The 17,402-nt window shown below is 38.6% G+C and overlaps 1 protein-coding gene across 2 annotated transcripts in view; it reads right to left on the reverse strand.

The window, feature by feature from the left end:
• Window positions 1–17,061, reverse strand: part of SPG7 (SPG7 matrix AAA peptidase subunit, paraplegin) — an 83,560-nt gene extending 66,499 nt beyond the window's left edge. The window contains exons 1-3 of one of the 2 annotated variants that reach the window (XM_020989135.2): window positions 16,852–17,061; window positions 9,047–9,149; window positions 6,383–6,472 (exon numbers count right to left, since the gene is read on the reverse strand). In XM_020989135.2, coding sequence (XP_020844794.1) covers window positions 6,383–6,472; window positions 9,047–9,149; window positions 16,852–17,031 — 373 coding nt within the window. In that variant the 5' untranslated portion in view covers window positions 17,032–17,061. The remainder of the gene's footprint in view (window positions 1–6,382; window positions 6,473–9,046; window positions 9,150–16,851) is intronic. The other variant, XM_020989134.2, reaches the window with a different exon arrangement.
• Window positions 17,062–17,402: the final 341 nt, after the last annotated feature.

The raw sequence follows: 17,402 nt of genomic DNA on the forward strand, positions 1-17,402 counted from the left end.
CACTGTATTGCTGAGAATAGCTAAGTCATTTACAATTGATCACACAATATTGTTATTCTTGTGTACAATGTTCTCCTGGTTCTGTTCACTTCACTTTTCATCAGTTCATGTAAGTCTTTTCAGGTTTTTCTGAAATCATCCTGCTTATCATTTCTTTTTTTTTTTTTTTTGCTTTTTGGTGAGGCAATCAGGGTTAAATGACTTGCCCAGGGTCACACAGCTAGTAAGTGTCAAGGGTTTGGTCTGAGGCCAGATTTGAACTCAGGTCTTCCTGACTTCAGGGCTGGTGCTCTATCTATTGCACCACCTAGCTGCCCCATCCATGCTCTCTTAATTTGCTTACGGTATCACCCTTAATGTGTAAATCATGTACCCATTCTGACCTCATCTTGGTATATGGTATGAGATGTTGGTTTATACCTAGTTTCTGCCATAGTTTTCTAGTTTTCCCAGCAATTTTTGTCAAATAATGAGTTTTTGTTCCAAAAGTGTGGATCTTTGGATTTATCATAAACTAAGTGACTATGGCCATTTATTATAATGTAATTTGTATGCAATCTATTCCACTGATCCATCACCAGATTGGTTTTTTTACCATTTTATAATATAGTTGAGCTCTGGTACAGCTAGTCTATTTTCTTTTGCATTTTTTTCCCAATGATTCCCTTGATATCCTTGAGCTTTTGTTTTTCCAAATGAATTTTGTTACTATTTTTCTAGCTCTATAAATTTTTTGATAGTTTGGTATGGCACTGAATAAACAGATTAATTTAGGTAGAATTGTCATTTTTATTATGTTGACTTGGCCAATCCATAAGCAATCAATATTTTTCCAATTGTTTAGATCTGACTTTATTTGTATGAAAAGTGTTTCATAGTTGTATTCATACAGTTCTTGGATTTGTCTTGGCAGGTAGACTCCAAGTATTTTATATAATCTAGTTATTTTAAATGGAATTTCTCTCTATATATCTTGCTGCAGGATTTTGTTGGTAATACATAGAAATGCTGATGATATACATATGCTGCTAAAGTTGTTAATAATTTCAAGTAGTTTTTTAGTTGATTCCTTAGGATTTTCTAAGTATAACATCATATCATCTGCAAAGAGTGATAGTTTTGTTTCCTCACTGCCTATTCGAATTCCTTTAATTTCTTTGAAGAAAAGAACTTTAATAGAGACATATGTTCTTGAATTTAATTGAACTGTTGAAAGGGATTGATGGCATCAAGTGAGCTGCTTCATTAGAAAAATCAAGTACTATTTATTCAGTGGATAGAGTGCTGGTCTTAGGGTCAAGAAGACCTGGATTCAAATTTCACCTCAGACACTTAGTAGTTGTGTTAAGTCACCTGGGCAAGGCAGGTAACTTCTCTGGCCTCCATCTCCTCATCTATAAAATGGAGAGGCTAGAACATCTCTCCATTCTCTTCCATCTCTAAATGATTCTATGGAAAACAATTAATCTAGAAATAGATGGAGGAGAGATCACCTTAGAATACCTGGCCTACCTGAAAATCACAACCCATAACAAAAGCCTGGATACCACATTTCAAGAAATAATAAATGAAAACTTCCCCATCTATTAGAACCAAAGGAAAAGGTGAAAATAGAAAATAAAAATCCACTGGTCACCTCCTAAAAGAAACCCCAAATGAAAACTTCTAGGAATATCACAGCCAAAATAGAGCTGTCATTTTTTTAAAATTTTTTTTGCTTTTTGGTGAGGCAACCGGGGTTAAGTGATTTGCCCAGGATCAAACAAGCTCTAAATGAACTTCCCAATGAAGAAATTCTAGGACCAGACAGATTTACAAGTGAATTTTACCAAACATTCAAAGAACAACTAATTTCAATATTATATAAACTTTATGCAAAAATAAGAAAAGAAGCACACAAACTCTTTCTATAACACATTTATGGTCTTTACACCTAAACCAGGGAAAGACAAAGCAGAGAAAGAAAACTATAGACTAATTTCCTAATGAATATGTATGCAAAAATATTAAAAATATTAGCAAGGACATTATAACATCTTTAAAAGATTATACACACTATGACTATGTTGGACTTACACTAGGAATACAGAGTTGATTCAACATAAGGAAAATAATAAGCATAACAGACATATTCTTATTATTATACTAATAGCACAAAATAATTTTTAAAGACATGATTATGATAGATTCTGAAAAAGCTTCTGACAAAGTCAAACTATTTTTCTTAAAAACACTAGAAAACACTGGAATAAATGGATCTTTCCTTAATATGATAAGGAGTATCGATCTAAAACCAAAAGCAAAAAATGTACACAATAGAGAAAGGTTGGTTATCATAACTTATTTAATGTGGTATTGAAAATGCTACCTATAGCAATAAGACAAATAAAAGCAATCAGAGAAATAAGTACGGGTAAAGAAGAAACAAAACTATTACTCTTTGCACATGAAATGGTCCATCTAATAACCCAAAAGAGTTCACTGAGAAATTAATTGAAATAACTTCAGCGAGGTTACAGGATATAAAACAAATCCCTATAACTGATCAGCATTTCTGCATTTTAACAATAAAATCCAGTAGAAAGAGATGAAAGAGATATTTCATTCTATATAATCCAAGATTTTAAAAAATATTTGGGACTCTATCTAGCAAGACATACATGGCACTATATCAATTTAACTACAAAGCATTCTTTATATAAAGAGAGACCTCTATAATTAGAGAAATATTACTTGCTCATGGATAAGCTGAGACAATGTAACAAAAATGACAATCAATATTATTTAAATTAATTTAGCTCTTCAGTGCCCTACCATTAGAGCTGCCAAGGGATTACTTTAAAGGTAGAAAAAGTAGTAACAAATTTTATCTTAGAAACAAACAGTAAAGAATCTCAAGTGGAATAATGGGAAAAAGCGGGAAGAAAGGGAGAGTTACAGTACTAGATCTCAAACAATACTACAAAACAGTAAACATCAACATTATTTGCTACTGTTCAAAAGGGAAGTTTATCAGAAGTACAGATTAGGTAGACAACATACAGAAGCAAATAAACATAGCAGCACTGTGTTCAGTAAACCCAAAGACCCCAGCTATTAACGGAAATAGTCACTATTTGACAAAAACTACTAGGAAAAGTCAGACAGAAATTAAGTGTATAACAGCATCTCACACCATATAGTAAGATAAGCTCAAAATGGATCCATAATTTGGATATTAAAGGTCATATCACAAACAAATTAGAGAGCAAGAAAGGAATTTTCTTAAACAACTTAAATATCTCAAGGATAGGAGATTTGGTTGATGACCAAAAAAGGGATAGAGTGGATAAAATGGATAATTTTGATTGCCTAAAATTGAAAAAGTTTTGTACAAACAAAGCAATGCAACTGAAATTAGTGGGAAACAATTATGTAAAGAAAAAAATCTTTGTAGCAAGTTTCTATGATAAAAGTCTCAAACCCAAAATATATAAGCAACTGATTAAAATTTATAAGAACAAAAGCCATTCCCCAACAGATAAATAGTTGAAGAATATGAACAGACAGAAGAAATTCAAGCTACCAACAATCATATTTTTAAATGATCCAAATCATTAATAATTGGAAAAATGCAAATTAAAAGAACATCAGCAAAGACAACAAAAAAGGGAAATGTTAAATGTGGCAGAGATGTAGGAAAATAGGCTCACTAATATACTGTTGGTAAATAGCAATTCAGAACAGTTCCTAAAAAAGTTACTAAATTGTCTATACCCTTTGACTCAGTGATGTTACTACAAGACCTATATCCCAAAGAGACCAAAGAAAAAGGAATAGCATCTAAATATATAAAAATACTTGAAAGCAAAAATAGTAAAAGCATTCTGCCAAAAGAAATGACACAGGGACAGATCCATAGAAAGCTGGAATGACTTCTTGTTTGAAATGATGCAGACTAAAGTGAACAGAATCAGAAGAAAAAGCAAGGAAGGGAAGGATGGAGAGAGAGGAAGAGAGAGAAGAAAAGAGAATCAATGAAGCTTTCCTAAAATGTGCACAAGAAAACAGAAGCCCAGAAAAATCTCACAGACATAAGACAGCTTTGAAAGCTACGTGCTGAATTTATTATACTATCTGTAAAAGAAAAATCAAGTAGTATATACACCATAGAGGTCTACATTTTCATACACAATCTTTTTATATTCTATGTATATGGAAATGTCTATTTTATTATGTGTTTGCTAAATTCAGAATAAAAATTCAGAACCTTAAAAAAAGCAACTGTGAGATTTTTCCAGCTAGCAATAGAGGTTTAGAAGTTGAACTTAAAACCTGGAACTTCTAACTCTGCCCCAAGAAAGTACAACCCACAAAATCAAATTACACAGAATAGCCAATTATCTGACGCACCTGTAACTACTGCCAAAACCACCAAAGTCAGAGAGATAGTAATAAGAAATATTTAGGTCAAACTCTACAGACCATAAAGAAAAAGCTACTAAAACCTGTTGACACATTGTGATTCAGTAGCTTTTAAAGAGTACAGTGAACTACCTTTCGGAAATATTTTTTCTAACAGTAGTTAATCCTTAAGGCACAAAGGAAGCCAGGCTACTGCTCTTTCCACATCATGACACCAGAGAAATGTCCCTGCCCTGCCCTGCCCTGCCCTACTTTAGGTGTCCTCTTCCCTCAAGAGAATGTAAACTCACTAAGAGCAGGAACTTGCTTATAAAGTATCCCCAGTACTTAGCACAGTAAGTTCATAATAAATCTTTCATTTACCTTGTATCTAAATAGCTTTTCAAACTTAATGTGAAGATGTTACTTAAGAAAAACTACAAGCCTCAGCAAGCTATGCTTTATCTAGATACAAGCAGCTTAGATCTAGACACAAGAAGCACTGGGAGTATGTCTCCATAGTTAAACTCCATGTTTAAGATGGAGGCACTATATTAAATTAACCTATGAAACCAGCCCTGCTTCTGTTTCTCTCATTGTACCTAAGTTCTAAAGACTTTCATTAGGTCATAGAATGAAATATTTTAATCAAATAAACTAACCTGGTCACTCACTTTTGTAACCCATTCTTCCTTGCGTGTTGGGAGATGGGGGAATGGAAATTTCAGTGAACTTAAGGTCTGCCACTGACGACTCAAGTCGATAAGGGTAAGGCACAGAGAACCTGGTAAGGAGGGGATGCTAAACTGCACCACAAGAACAACAGCAGCTCCAAGGAAGAATTTCTGAGTCCCAGATGCAGAGACAACTGAGCTTCCTCCGACACCACTGTACACTCTAGGGTCCTGGAGATTCCAAAGAGTTCTGATCTTCACTGGAGGCTTTATTTTTGTCACAGAACATCTACTCTAGACAAGTTCAAATGTCTGAACTTCATGAACACTGATGATTCCCAAAGACACACTGATGGCTTTCTCTCTTATCTGGAGAACTCAGAAAAAATCGATTAAAGCGGTGCTTTTTGACATGACCATACCAAGTTGGAGGATAAGTCAAAGGTATATCTCTGAGGTCCTCTTACAGCTGTAGAATGCGGGTAGTGTTTGATCTTTTTTCAATTCAATTAAAAAAACTATATGCGAGGCACTGTGCAAGTTATGTGCTAGGATTGGACACATACAAACAAAACTATAAATAATTCCTGACCTTAAGGTGCATGGGGGGAGGGGAAGAATACACTGAAGGGGACAGGGATAGAGAGAAAAGGAAAAACACATGACACAGATAAGAAAACTGAAAGTAATCTGAAGAGGAAGAGAATAACCACCACTGGAAAGTGGGTCAAGGAAGGCTCCACAAAAGAGGTGGCAGCTGAAATGAGCCTTAAAGGAAACCCATCCCCCTGTTTTTAGTGGTCCAAAGGGATGGTACCTTTACCTATTCTTTTCTCTCCATTACAGCAGCCCTCTTAGGGTAGCTCCCAGGGTAAAGTCAGCAGTAGTCATCAGACCAATGCTGGCAGTTGGGCACTTTTGGCTAAATCATCCTCATTCATTCCTCCCTATCACTCCAAACACCCATGGAGATAAACTCCAAATGTGGGAGGACATCAAGGTGTGCGTAGAGCCAAAAGTACAATTATATCCAATGCACAAACTTGTGTCTGTGTCTACTGAGGAAACAAAAGGGATCTTAGAAACAGATAAATGAAGTAACTTTCAAGCAGGATGGAGTCAGAGGTGGGACTACTTGTTTAAAATTAAAAGACAAGTGGATTGAAATGCCAATTAAAACCCAATCAACACATAGAAATGTGACATCTCATGAATGCCACTCTTTGTAAGGCTGGCTTTGCACACTACTAGTGTGTCTACACTAAGAAAAGCCAAGTGATTTCTGAACATCAGGTGTAACAACTACTTCAAAATCTCAGACCTACCTTCATCATCTTCTGGTATTTTTCCCTTGGATTTTTCTTTCTCCTTATTCTTTTGCTTCATCCTGGAGGTACTAAAATAAGAAGTGCCACCTACAAGGAATATATGCAGTATTTAGTGTCAAGGTATGAAACCACAGAGAAAAAAAAAGCTTACTACATGATAAAATGAATGAAGCAAGACAAAGCATCTGAAAAAATTTTACCCATTCACTGGATAAAATGAATGAGTGTGACTTATGACACCGTTTAAAACAACTAAGGTAGAGCAATCATATTCAGTGATTATGGAAATGTGTTGGGAAGATGTTGCAGAAGATAATTAAAGCTCTTTAAATGGATCATTAATGTGGAAAATAATTTTTTTGTCCAGACCTACTATTTAAGGTGGAAAGTGGCTCCACCAATACATATTGGCAACTCATTTGTAACTTTCAGTCCTAGAGAGTTGCAAGGGACCCTGACTGAGAGGTTAATAGAATCAGCAATGGATATACAATTAACACATTTCAGAGAAAGGACTTTAACTCAGATCTTTCTGACTTCAAGGTTGCTCCTCTATCCACCCTGACATTCTAGGATCTCTTAGGAATTCACAAACAAGTAGCTTCCTTGAACAAAGCAATATCAAGTAACTTTCTTGTCACTATCACTAGGATATGCCAGAAAGACAGCAACTTCTACACTAAAGGCCTCAGTTTGTCTAAGGCCTTTGAACAAGAGAATAGCCCTTAGCAAAATTTTATTTTTATAAACACACACACACACACACACACACACACACACATTTCAAAGCAGTGGAATAAACTGTAACTATCTTTACAGGAATGCTGACAGAACTACAAATGAATCTTGTTTGTTTGAGAGTCACTGTCACATACTAAAAGGATTATTTTGAAGTTATGAAGATATATGCCACCTTCCTCTGTTTCTCACATTTTAAAAGGAAAAACCACACAGAATTCACATGTGCAAGCTACTGACTCAAAACCAACTGGCGCACACATACACACACTCTCCATTATCACATATGGATAGCAGGCTGCTTGCTGGTAATTAGGATTCTACATTTTTCAATCTTTTTCTGCTTCTCCACGATAAAAACAAGCTGAACAAGAAGTACATAGTATCTATGCTAAAGGTTCTTTAACCCAGGACTAAAAGAAAGCATTAGGTAGGAGGTCAGCCAAGTAGTAGAGTGACTCACTAAAGGGCAATACCTCTCTATTTTAAGTGCTAAATTCTTTGTAGTTTATTTTCAGTTCCATTCTGCATTTAAAACATTCACAGCAACACTGCAGATCTGCAACAGAGCTATTTCCTTCAACAGCTGACAGAAGGCCAAAGACAACATGGAAAAACAGATTCGTACAGTTTGGGAACAATCTTTTTTATTCTTGTTTACATATCTGAAGGTTTATTTTAGTCAAAATTTACAATAAAAAGTTTTAAAACTCAAGATTTATTTATTTTTCAAGTAGTACAATGTCACTTCTTGCTATATGAAAAACATTACATAAAAATCAAAGCAACTCCATATCAAGCAAAAAAAGAAAAATACCATTCAGACCTTAAATATATTGTCCTTCCTTAATTCACTCTAGCATATTCTAACGAAATATGGATTTCAGTGATGGAAGAAATTCAACAAACATTTCTTAAGTACCAGTTATGTGCTAGACACGTCATTAAGCACTAGAAATACAAAGAATAAAACAATCCTAGAGCAGAAGTGAAAATTCTTCTTCATAGTCAAATGACTAGGCATAGGACAGAAGGAAATGACAGAAATAAGAATTTATTAGGTACTTATTATATGCCAGACATTATGTTAAAATTTTACAAATATTATCTAACTTTATCCTCATAACAACCCTGGGAGATACATATTACCTCCATTTTTTTCAGTTAAGGAAACTGAGGCAGAGGCAAATGACTAAAACTGGATTGGAACTCAGGTCTTCCTGACTCCAGGCTCAGAGCTCTAGCCACTGCACTATTCAGTCCCCTTTAAGAAAGAGATTTGTGATTTCACTGGCATAGGCAACTCCCAGGGGAGGAATGTGTACCAGCAAAGGCTGACACTTGCCTAGGGTCACATGGCTAGCATGTGTCAAAGGATGGACTTGAACCCAGGTCTTCCTGACTTGGAGGCCAACTCTGTACCCACTATATCACCATGAAGAGATAGCTAAACTTTTTTGCCAATATCACACTGGCAACATTATTACCTATTTCTAATTTAGAATAATGGCATTTTAGCACTGTAAGAGCTCTTAAAGCCTTTCATTTTACCGCTGTGGAAACTGAGACCCAGGGTCAAATGACATATAAGGTTACACAGCTATCTAGAGGAAAAGGTGGGACTGTTACACCTTGGTTTTTTGCTCCCTCCCCTATATATTGAAAGGCAAACATTGTACAGGCGCAAAAGGACTTGGAGTCAGAAAAACTTGGGTTTGAAAGCGCTCAGACACTTGAACTGGTTGTGACTCTGGGGAAGAGAGAACCTCTGAAAGCCTCAGTTTAACACCTCCCTCGTAGAGACGATTCTGCAAACTCTGAAGCACTAGATAACACCTACTATTACTGCTGTTGCTCCTACTACTACAATGGCAGCTGCTTTTCTAAAGGTTCACACCTAAGATTCACACAAAAGGTCCATACCTAAAAGTTTCCAGAGTCTGACAGGATTCTGAATTAGATGTTGTTTCAATAACAATCCTCTGATTCCTTGAAAGGTAGGGGACAATGTCCTCAAAAGTAAACTCTGAAAGAAAAAAACAATATCAGGGATCAAAGTAAAATAGTGTTGTTGTTATTGTTCAGCCGCTTCAGTTGTGTCCAACCTTTCATGACCCCATTTGGACTTTTCTTGGCAGAGATACTTGGAGTGGTGTGCCATTTCCTTCTCCAGCTCATTTGACAGATAAGGAAACTGAGGCAAACAGGGTTAAGAGACTTGCCCAAGGTCATACAGCTAGTGAGTGTCTGAGGCCAGATTTGAACCTGGGAAGATGAGTCTTCCTGAGTCCAGGCCCACCACTCTATTTACTGCACCACCTCACTGTACTTGCGGCTGCGCCACAGAAATATTACCCCATATTCATTTGTTCTCTTTGTTAGCAGTGTCTGCTGAATTAAATAAAAACTGATACAGTAACTGCTCTTTAATGCTTAACCTTTTCCTAGTGAAAAGATTAAGGACATAAAAATTGGCTTGTAGATATGACAAGCTTTTCTAGAGTAGTGGCATCACTTAGCTATGTTACAAGTAAGAAATAATTACAGTTACATAATGCTTTAAGCTTACAAAGTACTTTGAATGGTATCTCATTTAATCATCACAATGATGTTATGAGGCAGGCAGGCAAAAATCATTACTTCCATTTTACAGATGAGGAAACTGAAGCAAATGGGGTTAAGTGACTTGCCCAGAGTCACCTAGCTAGTAAGTATCTCTCTCAGGCCACATTTGAACTCAGCTTTTCCTGAGACTTGACAATCTATCCACTTTGACACCTAGCTGCCCTTGTTTCTTCCTATAACTAACAATTCCTATTTCCTGCCTACAGAAAGTCTACCTATTTTAAAAGAGCTGCAGATCACAGGGCATGAGGTCAACTACAGAAAACACAAAGAAAAAAACTCTCTAATAAAGAAAAACCTAGGGGTAAGCCATATGTGAAACTAAGCAGTATAAAAGTGATTTCAGCAAGTTTGGAAAAAATCCTAACTATCCAGATACATAAAATCAATTAGTGACCACATATTAAGTGCTTATTATATATGCCTAGCACTATATCCTAGGACTCAAAGATAGAAAAACGAAACAGTTCCTGTCCTCAAGAAGTTTACATTCTATTGGGAGAGAGAACACACACCTACGAACATACACAAACACACACACACCCCCATATATAAAACTTTTGCCAACCTTAAAGTGCTATATAGAGTGCTTAAAGTATTTTACTTATAGATGTATATATAGACATATATGCACATATGTAAATGTATATATACATACACACAACAAATGAATAAAAAAAGAATTTTAATTAAATAAAACTGAAAAGTTTCTGCACAAACACAATGTATCTAAGATAAGGAAGGAAGCTGCTAAATGGGAAAAAGAGCTTTGTCAAATTTTTTGAAGAAGCATTCGGTAACTAACAGAAGTGCACAGAATATATATAAGATCAAAAGCCATTCCTCCATTAGGTAAGTGTTCAAATGATATAAAAGCATTCTCAAAGGAAGAATTTGACATTTTTAATTTTATGAAAGAATGTTCCCAATCACTAGTAAAAGAAATGCAAATCAAACAATCCTGAGGTTTCACTTCACACACTGCAAATTAACAAAGATGTTAAAAGATGAGAATAGCCATAGTCACAGGAGCTGTAAGACAGGCATTCTACTGTATTGTTGATAGAGCTATGAATTAGTACAACCATTTTGGAAAGCAATGTTGTAGTTACTCAAATAAAGTGGCTAGAATGTACATATTCATTGACCACAGGTTCCACAAGTAGGTATTTATCCCAAGGAGGTCACTGGCAAAAAGGAGAGTGGGAGGGTTCCATATGCTCCAACATATTTATAGCAGCAAAGAACTAGAAACAAAACTAGGTACCATTTAACAGTGAATGTCTAAATAATATTTGCTCTTTTTTTCCTTCTGTTTTGTTCTGTTTCTTCGTTCTTGTGGTTCTTCCTATTGGTTCTAATTCTTCTTTACAGCATGACTAAGGTGAAAACATGTTTAATAGGAATGAATATGAAGAGTCTATATCAGATTGCACACTGTATGGGGGGAGGGAGAAAATTGGGAACTCAAAAGTATATGGAAGTGAATGTTCACAACTAAAAATTAAATTAACTTTTTAAAAAAATGAACATGACTTTAAAAAAGGGGAGGAGGGGGCAAAGAAAGACCTACAAGAACTAATTAAAAGAGAAGTAAGCAGAGCCAGAAAAATAATAAGCACAACTATAACAATGTCAAGACCAACCATCACAAAACAATCAAAAATGAATGTTGCAAAATTACCAAAACAAGGTTGGTTCCAAAGAAAAGAAAGAATAAAAACCCTTCCCTTCTCCTTTGCTAAGATGGGGGAGGGTCTACAGGTGTGGAACACTGCATGTACTGCCAGGTTTGGTTTTTTTATTATACTGATCATTTTTATTGAAATTTTTAAAATGTATTGATCAGTTTTGTAAAAGATTTTTTCTTTAAAAAAATCTTTTGTTATATTGGATGGCTCTCTGGGAGGAGGAGAGAGATGGACATATCAGAAAATTTAGGCAATGTAAAAACAAAAGGTATCAATACATTTTTTTTAAACTATAAATGAAAAACATTTATTAAGCACTTTGTGCCAAAAACTATACCAAGGACTAGGAACTCAAATACAAAGCTAGACAGTCCTTCCCCAAACTAAAAGAAAAAGGATGAAAGTCTCTAGGCTCTAATTAAGAGACAAGCCTCAGGCATTCCCCAAAGGATAAATGGTCAAAGTATATAAACAAACAGTTCTCAAAAGAATTGCAAACTATTCACAATCACATGAAAGAATAATAGAAATCACTAAGAAGATGTAAATAAAAAAACTTAGAGGTTGCACCTTCCAAATATAGGAGGGGCTGTGGCAAGGAAGACACACTAAGGCATCTTTGGTGTAGCTGTTACTCAGGACAACTCTTATGGAAAGTGAAGAAAATGTCCATATACTTTGACCCAAAGATTCCATTACTGGGCTTATACCCTCAAGACATCACTGATAAGAAGAAAGTCCGGGGGGGAAGCTAGGTGGCACAGTGAATACAGCACCTGCTCTGGAGTCAGGAGGACCTGAGTTCAAACGTGGCCTGAGACACATAACACTCATAGCTATGTGAGTCTGGGCAAGTCACTTAACCCCAATTGCCTTACCCCAAAAAAAAAGAACAAGAAGAAGAAGAAGAAAGTCCCCCAATATACTAAAATGTTTATAGCAGTACTTGTGAAGCAAAGAACTGGAAACCAAATCATCATCTATCAATTGGGGAATGGCTAAACAAATTGCAGCACATGAATTTAATGGAATACTACTGTGCCGTAAGAAATGATGTGAATGATGACTACAGAGAAGTCTTGCTATTGCTGAGTTGTTTTTCAGTCCAACTCTTTGTGACCCCCTTTGGGATTTTCTTGGCTAAGATACTGGAATGATTTACCATTTCCTTCTGCAGCTCATTTTGCAGATGAGGAAAGGAGGCAGACAGGGTGAAGTGACTTGCCCAGTCGCAGCACAGCCACTAAGCGTGATTTGATCTCAGGTCCTCCTGACTCCAAGGCCAGTGCTCTATCCAGTGGGCCATCTACCTGCCTCCACAGAGACGGCGGGAAAGATCTATATGAACTGACACAGAGTGAAGTAAGCAGAGCCAAGCAAACAGTATACACAGTGACTACAGCAATGTAAATGGAAAGAATTAAGAAAAAAAAATCAAGTGAATGTTGCAAAATGACTGAAAAACAAATATGACCTAAAATAAGAAATAAAAGACTCCCACCCACACCTTTTTTGAGGAGGGAGATCCACAGTATTGTACATGGCACAAATTTTCAGACTTTTTCTATGCATTGATCAGTTATGCTGATTTTTCCTCTTTTTTTCTATCCTAAAAAAATGCTTTGTTACACGGGATGGATCTCTGGGTGGAGGAGAGGAAAGGATACTGGGGAAAATTGCAGTGATGTAAAAAAAGGAGTCAAGAAAAACTTTTTATAAAAAAAGAGAGTGGGCAGCTAGGTGGCACAATGGAAAGGGCACCGGCCCTGAAGTCAGGAGGATCTGAGTTCAAATCAGGCCTCAGACCATACACTTGACATTTACTAGCTGTGTGACCCTGGCCAAGTCACTTAACCCCCACTGCCTGAGAGAAAAAGAAAGAGAAAGAACGAGAGAGAGAGAGAGAGAGAGAGAGAGAGAGAGAGAGAGAGAGAGAGAGCGCGCGCAAACTTCAAGAAGCTTACATTCTAATAGGGAAGACCAAACTTTCAGGAGGGTAGGAAAGAAGAAAGCATTTATTAAGTACCTACTATGTGCTAAGCACTTTACAAATATCATTTCCTTTGACCTTCACTACAACGCTGGGAGGTAGGTGCTATTATTACCCCCATTTTACAGTAGAGGAAACTGAAGCAGACAGAGGTTAATGACTTGCCCAGGGACACACAGGAGTAAAATGTGTGAGGCCACATCTGAACTCAGATCTTTCTAACTCCAGGATTAGCATTTTTTGCACTGCACCATCTAGGTGCCAGGAAAGGGGGCTGTCATCACCTTTTACTTTTTTCTTTTTTAATAATTTATTTATTTATTTTTAGTTTTCAACATTCACTTCCATAAGATTTTGAGTTTTCTCCCTCCTCTCCCTCCCCCTCCCCAAGACTGCATGCAATCTGATATAGACTCTACTTATATATTCATATTAAACATATTTTCACATTAGTCATGATATAAAGAGGAATTAGAACAAATGGGAGGAAACATGAGAAAGAAGAAACAAAACAAAACAACAAAAGAAAAGAAGAGCAAATAGTATACTTCCATCTGCATTCAGACTCCAAAGTTCTTTCTCTGTATGTGGGCAGCATTTTCCATTGTGAGTCTTTTGGAGTTGTCTTAGATCCTTGCATGGCTGAGAAGAGCTAAATCTATAAGTCAGCTGCAGCACAATGTAGCTGTTACTGTGCACAATGGTTCTGCTCATTTCACTCAGCATCAGTTCTGTAAGTCTTTCCAGGTTTTTCTGAAGTCTGCTCATCATTTCTTACAGCACAGTAGTATTTCATTACATTCATATACCACAACTCGTTCAGCCATTCCCCAATTGAGGGACATCCCCTCAATTTCCAATTCTTGTGGTCAACCTTTTCCAATGGTAAAAAGCAATGATCATTTGATTCCAGTTGTCGGAGAAAGACATGAAAACAGAGGAGGGGATAGGATATGAGAAAGGTGGCAGATTAAAAACTTCACGAGGAGATAAGGGCAAATGGTCCCAGAGAGTGTTCAGTGGCTGAGGTCCTCCCAGACACAGTCTCTAATGGTCCATCCAGTTAGTCAAGGACCATTTCTTAAACACTTACTGTGTGCCAGGCATCGTGTAAGCTCTGAGAATACAAATACAAGCAGAAAGAAAGACAGTCCCTGACTTCATGGGGCTTACAATTCTAATACTGGAAGACAATACATAAAAGGAAGTTGAAAAGGAATGGAAGAATTAGGAATGGAGCCCGGAGAAGACATGGCTGGTTGGGGCTGACCTGTACACTTCCTTAAAAGTGAAGTACTGAGAGGAACAGACCAATCAGAGAAAGGAGAGGCCCCTTACAGAACACATGCAACACATACATAGCGGGAATTCAGTTAATATTTCACAGCATCACATCCACAAACAAAACACGTTTCACATAATTAGAGGGAGAAAGGACCTTCAAGATCTTTAGGTCATTTAGCAGAGCAGCTAGGTGGGGCAGTGGATAGAGGGCTAGCCCTGGAGTCAGGAAGAGTAATCATCCTAAGTCCAAATCTGATATCAGAAACTTACTAGCTGTGTAATGCTGGGTAAGTCACTTAATCCTGTCTGCCTTGGTTTCTTCATCTATAAAATGAGCTGGGGAAGGAAATGGCAAACCTCCAGTATTTTTGGCAAGAAAACTCCAAATGGGATCAGGAAGAGTCAGACATGACTGAAAGGACTGACCAACCACAAAAGGTCACCGAGTCCAACCCCCTCAATTTATAGAACAGGATACTGAGGAGCATAGCGGGTTATGTGATTTTCTGAAAGACACCCAGATCAAACCTGTACCTAAACAGGAATTCTCTCTACGATATCCCCAAAGTCATTATCCAGCCTCCAAGCTAAGACTTCTAATGGCGAGGTATTCATTATCTACCTCATAGGGCCAGGACAAGGCTCAAATGAATCATGCACATACAGTATTTCACCAACTGTAAAGCACAAAGTTGGGAATTCTTAATCTGAGGTCCATGGGCCTCAAAATATTTATTTTGAGACTACATTTCCATATAATTGGAAAAGGGCAGCTAGGTGGTAGGGTGGACAGAGAGCCAGTCCTGGAGTCAGGAAAACCTGAATCTGAACTGCCTGCCTTACTAGCTACATGACCCTGAGCAAGTCACTTTAACTGCTGGCTGCCTCAGTTTTCTCAACTGTAAAACAGGGATAATAAAAGCAGCTACCTCTGGGGGTTGTTGTGAAGATTAAATTAGATATTCGTAAAGTGCTGAACACAGTAACTGATAAATAGTAGGCACACAGCAAATGCTTGCTCCCTTCCCCTTTGTAATTCTATATCTTTTATTTTATACATTTAAAATTATTTTTCTGAAAAGGGGTCATAGGCTTCACCAGACTGTCAAAAGGGTCCATGACAGAAAAAAAATGGCTGAGCAGAGATGAACTGTATTATTATTATTTTTGCTTAAGACCACTCTACTTGTTCAGAGACTTTTTCTTATGCACAGGTTAAAGGTTTCATCCAACTTCTATCCATTCTATTTCTGTACTTCAAGGCCAAGCAGAACAAGTCTCTCCTGGTACTCATGCAAAACGACACAAACACACCCTCCTACTCGGCGGTGGGGGTCACCCCGGATGCTACTGATAGTAGTGATGGAGAATATGACCAGGTGAGCAATGGCCCAACAGATAGTTATGCAGATAATTCACAAGACTGATTACAATCAGAACCAGAGAGTATTCATGAATGGGGAGAACAAATGGAACTTCTGGAAGCCCCCATGCTCATAATCACCAGCAGAAAGAAGAATGGAAATAAAGGGCCCACAGACCTCAGACTGTAAAAGGGGTATAGGGGAAAGTGGTAAAGAGAAAAGAGCCTTGGATGGGAAGCTAGAACACGTGGGTTCAAAAGCTCTCCCTGCTAGTCTCTGGGTCTCAGTTTCCCCAAAGGTAAAGTTCATGAGCTGGACTCACAAAGCTTTAAGGTGTTTTCCAGCTGTGACTAATCTGATTCTATGCTTTCTTCACTGGCTGTTCGCCATCCTTGGAATGCTCTGCCCTCCTCCCTTGTCTCCTAGCTTCCTTTCTCCCTCCCTCCACTCTGCCTACATTTGGTACTGTACTGTTTGCATGCCGTCTCCCCCATTAGAATGGAAGCTCCTCGAGGGCAGGGGCTGCTTCCCCAGCCTTAACACGGTGCCTGGCACATAGGAAGCGCTTGATAAGGCCGTGTTTGTGGAGCCTGGAGCCAGGACCGAAAGTCAGGGAAGACCGATGCTAGTTTGAGGGGTGGGAAAGAGGACCCGCCTCAGGACAGCCAGTAAGGATGCGGGGCGAGGCCGGGCTTGGGGGCGGAGCCTGCTCCTCCACCACCACCACCCCTCCCCCCCGCGGGCGGAGCTCAGGGGCCAGGCCCAGGAAGTTACCTGTAGGACTCGGTCGCCAGACCCAGCAGGACCCTTCGGGGCGCAGCAGAACTGCCTACCCCCGAGCCCGGCGACAGCCGCGCCGACTGGCCTGAGGCTCCAGCTGGATCCTGCGGCCTGGAGCCGCCATCTGCCCGGCCGGCGGCGGAGCGAAAAAAGCAACAGCAGCGCCGCCGCCATGATCCCTCCGAAAGCGGCGCCTGCGCACAGGACACCTCTCTGACCAGAACGAGGCAGGCGCGAAGGGGTCGGGGCGATGTTTGTGGAGGATCCGGGGAGCAGACGCACGGGGAGCTGCTGCGCATGCGTCACCCTCCCCCCCTCCCCACCATCCCTCCCCCCCACCCCCAACCCTACCCGGCTCCCTCTGCACGTCCTGCTGTCCAGAACCTCTTCAAGGTCGAGGCCAGGCCTAGCCGCTCCTCGCTTCTCCTGCCTTCGCCCCCACAAGCCCCATCTTGACCTGGACTAATGATTCCCAAAGGCTGTCTCCCCTTCAAAGATTACTACGCATTTCTCCCTAGAATAACACCTCCCACTATTCTGTTTGT

The sequence above is a fragment of the Phascolarctos cinereus genome, unplaced genomic scaffold, assembly GCF_003287225.1.
Source record: "Phascolarctos cinereus isolate Bilbo 61053 unplaced genomic scaffold, phaCin_HiC Scaffold_2;HRSCAF=192, whole genome shotgun sequence".
NCBI classification, from domain to species: Eukaryota; Metazoa; Chordata; class Mammalia; order Diprotodontia; family Phascolarctidae; genus Phascolarctos; species Phascolarctos cinereus.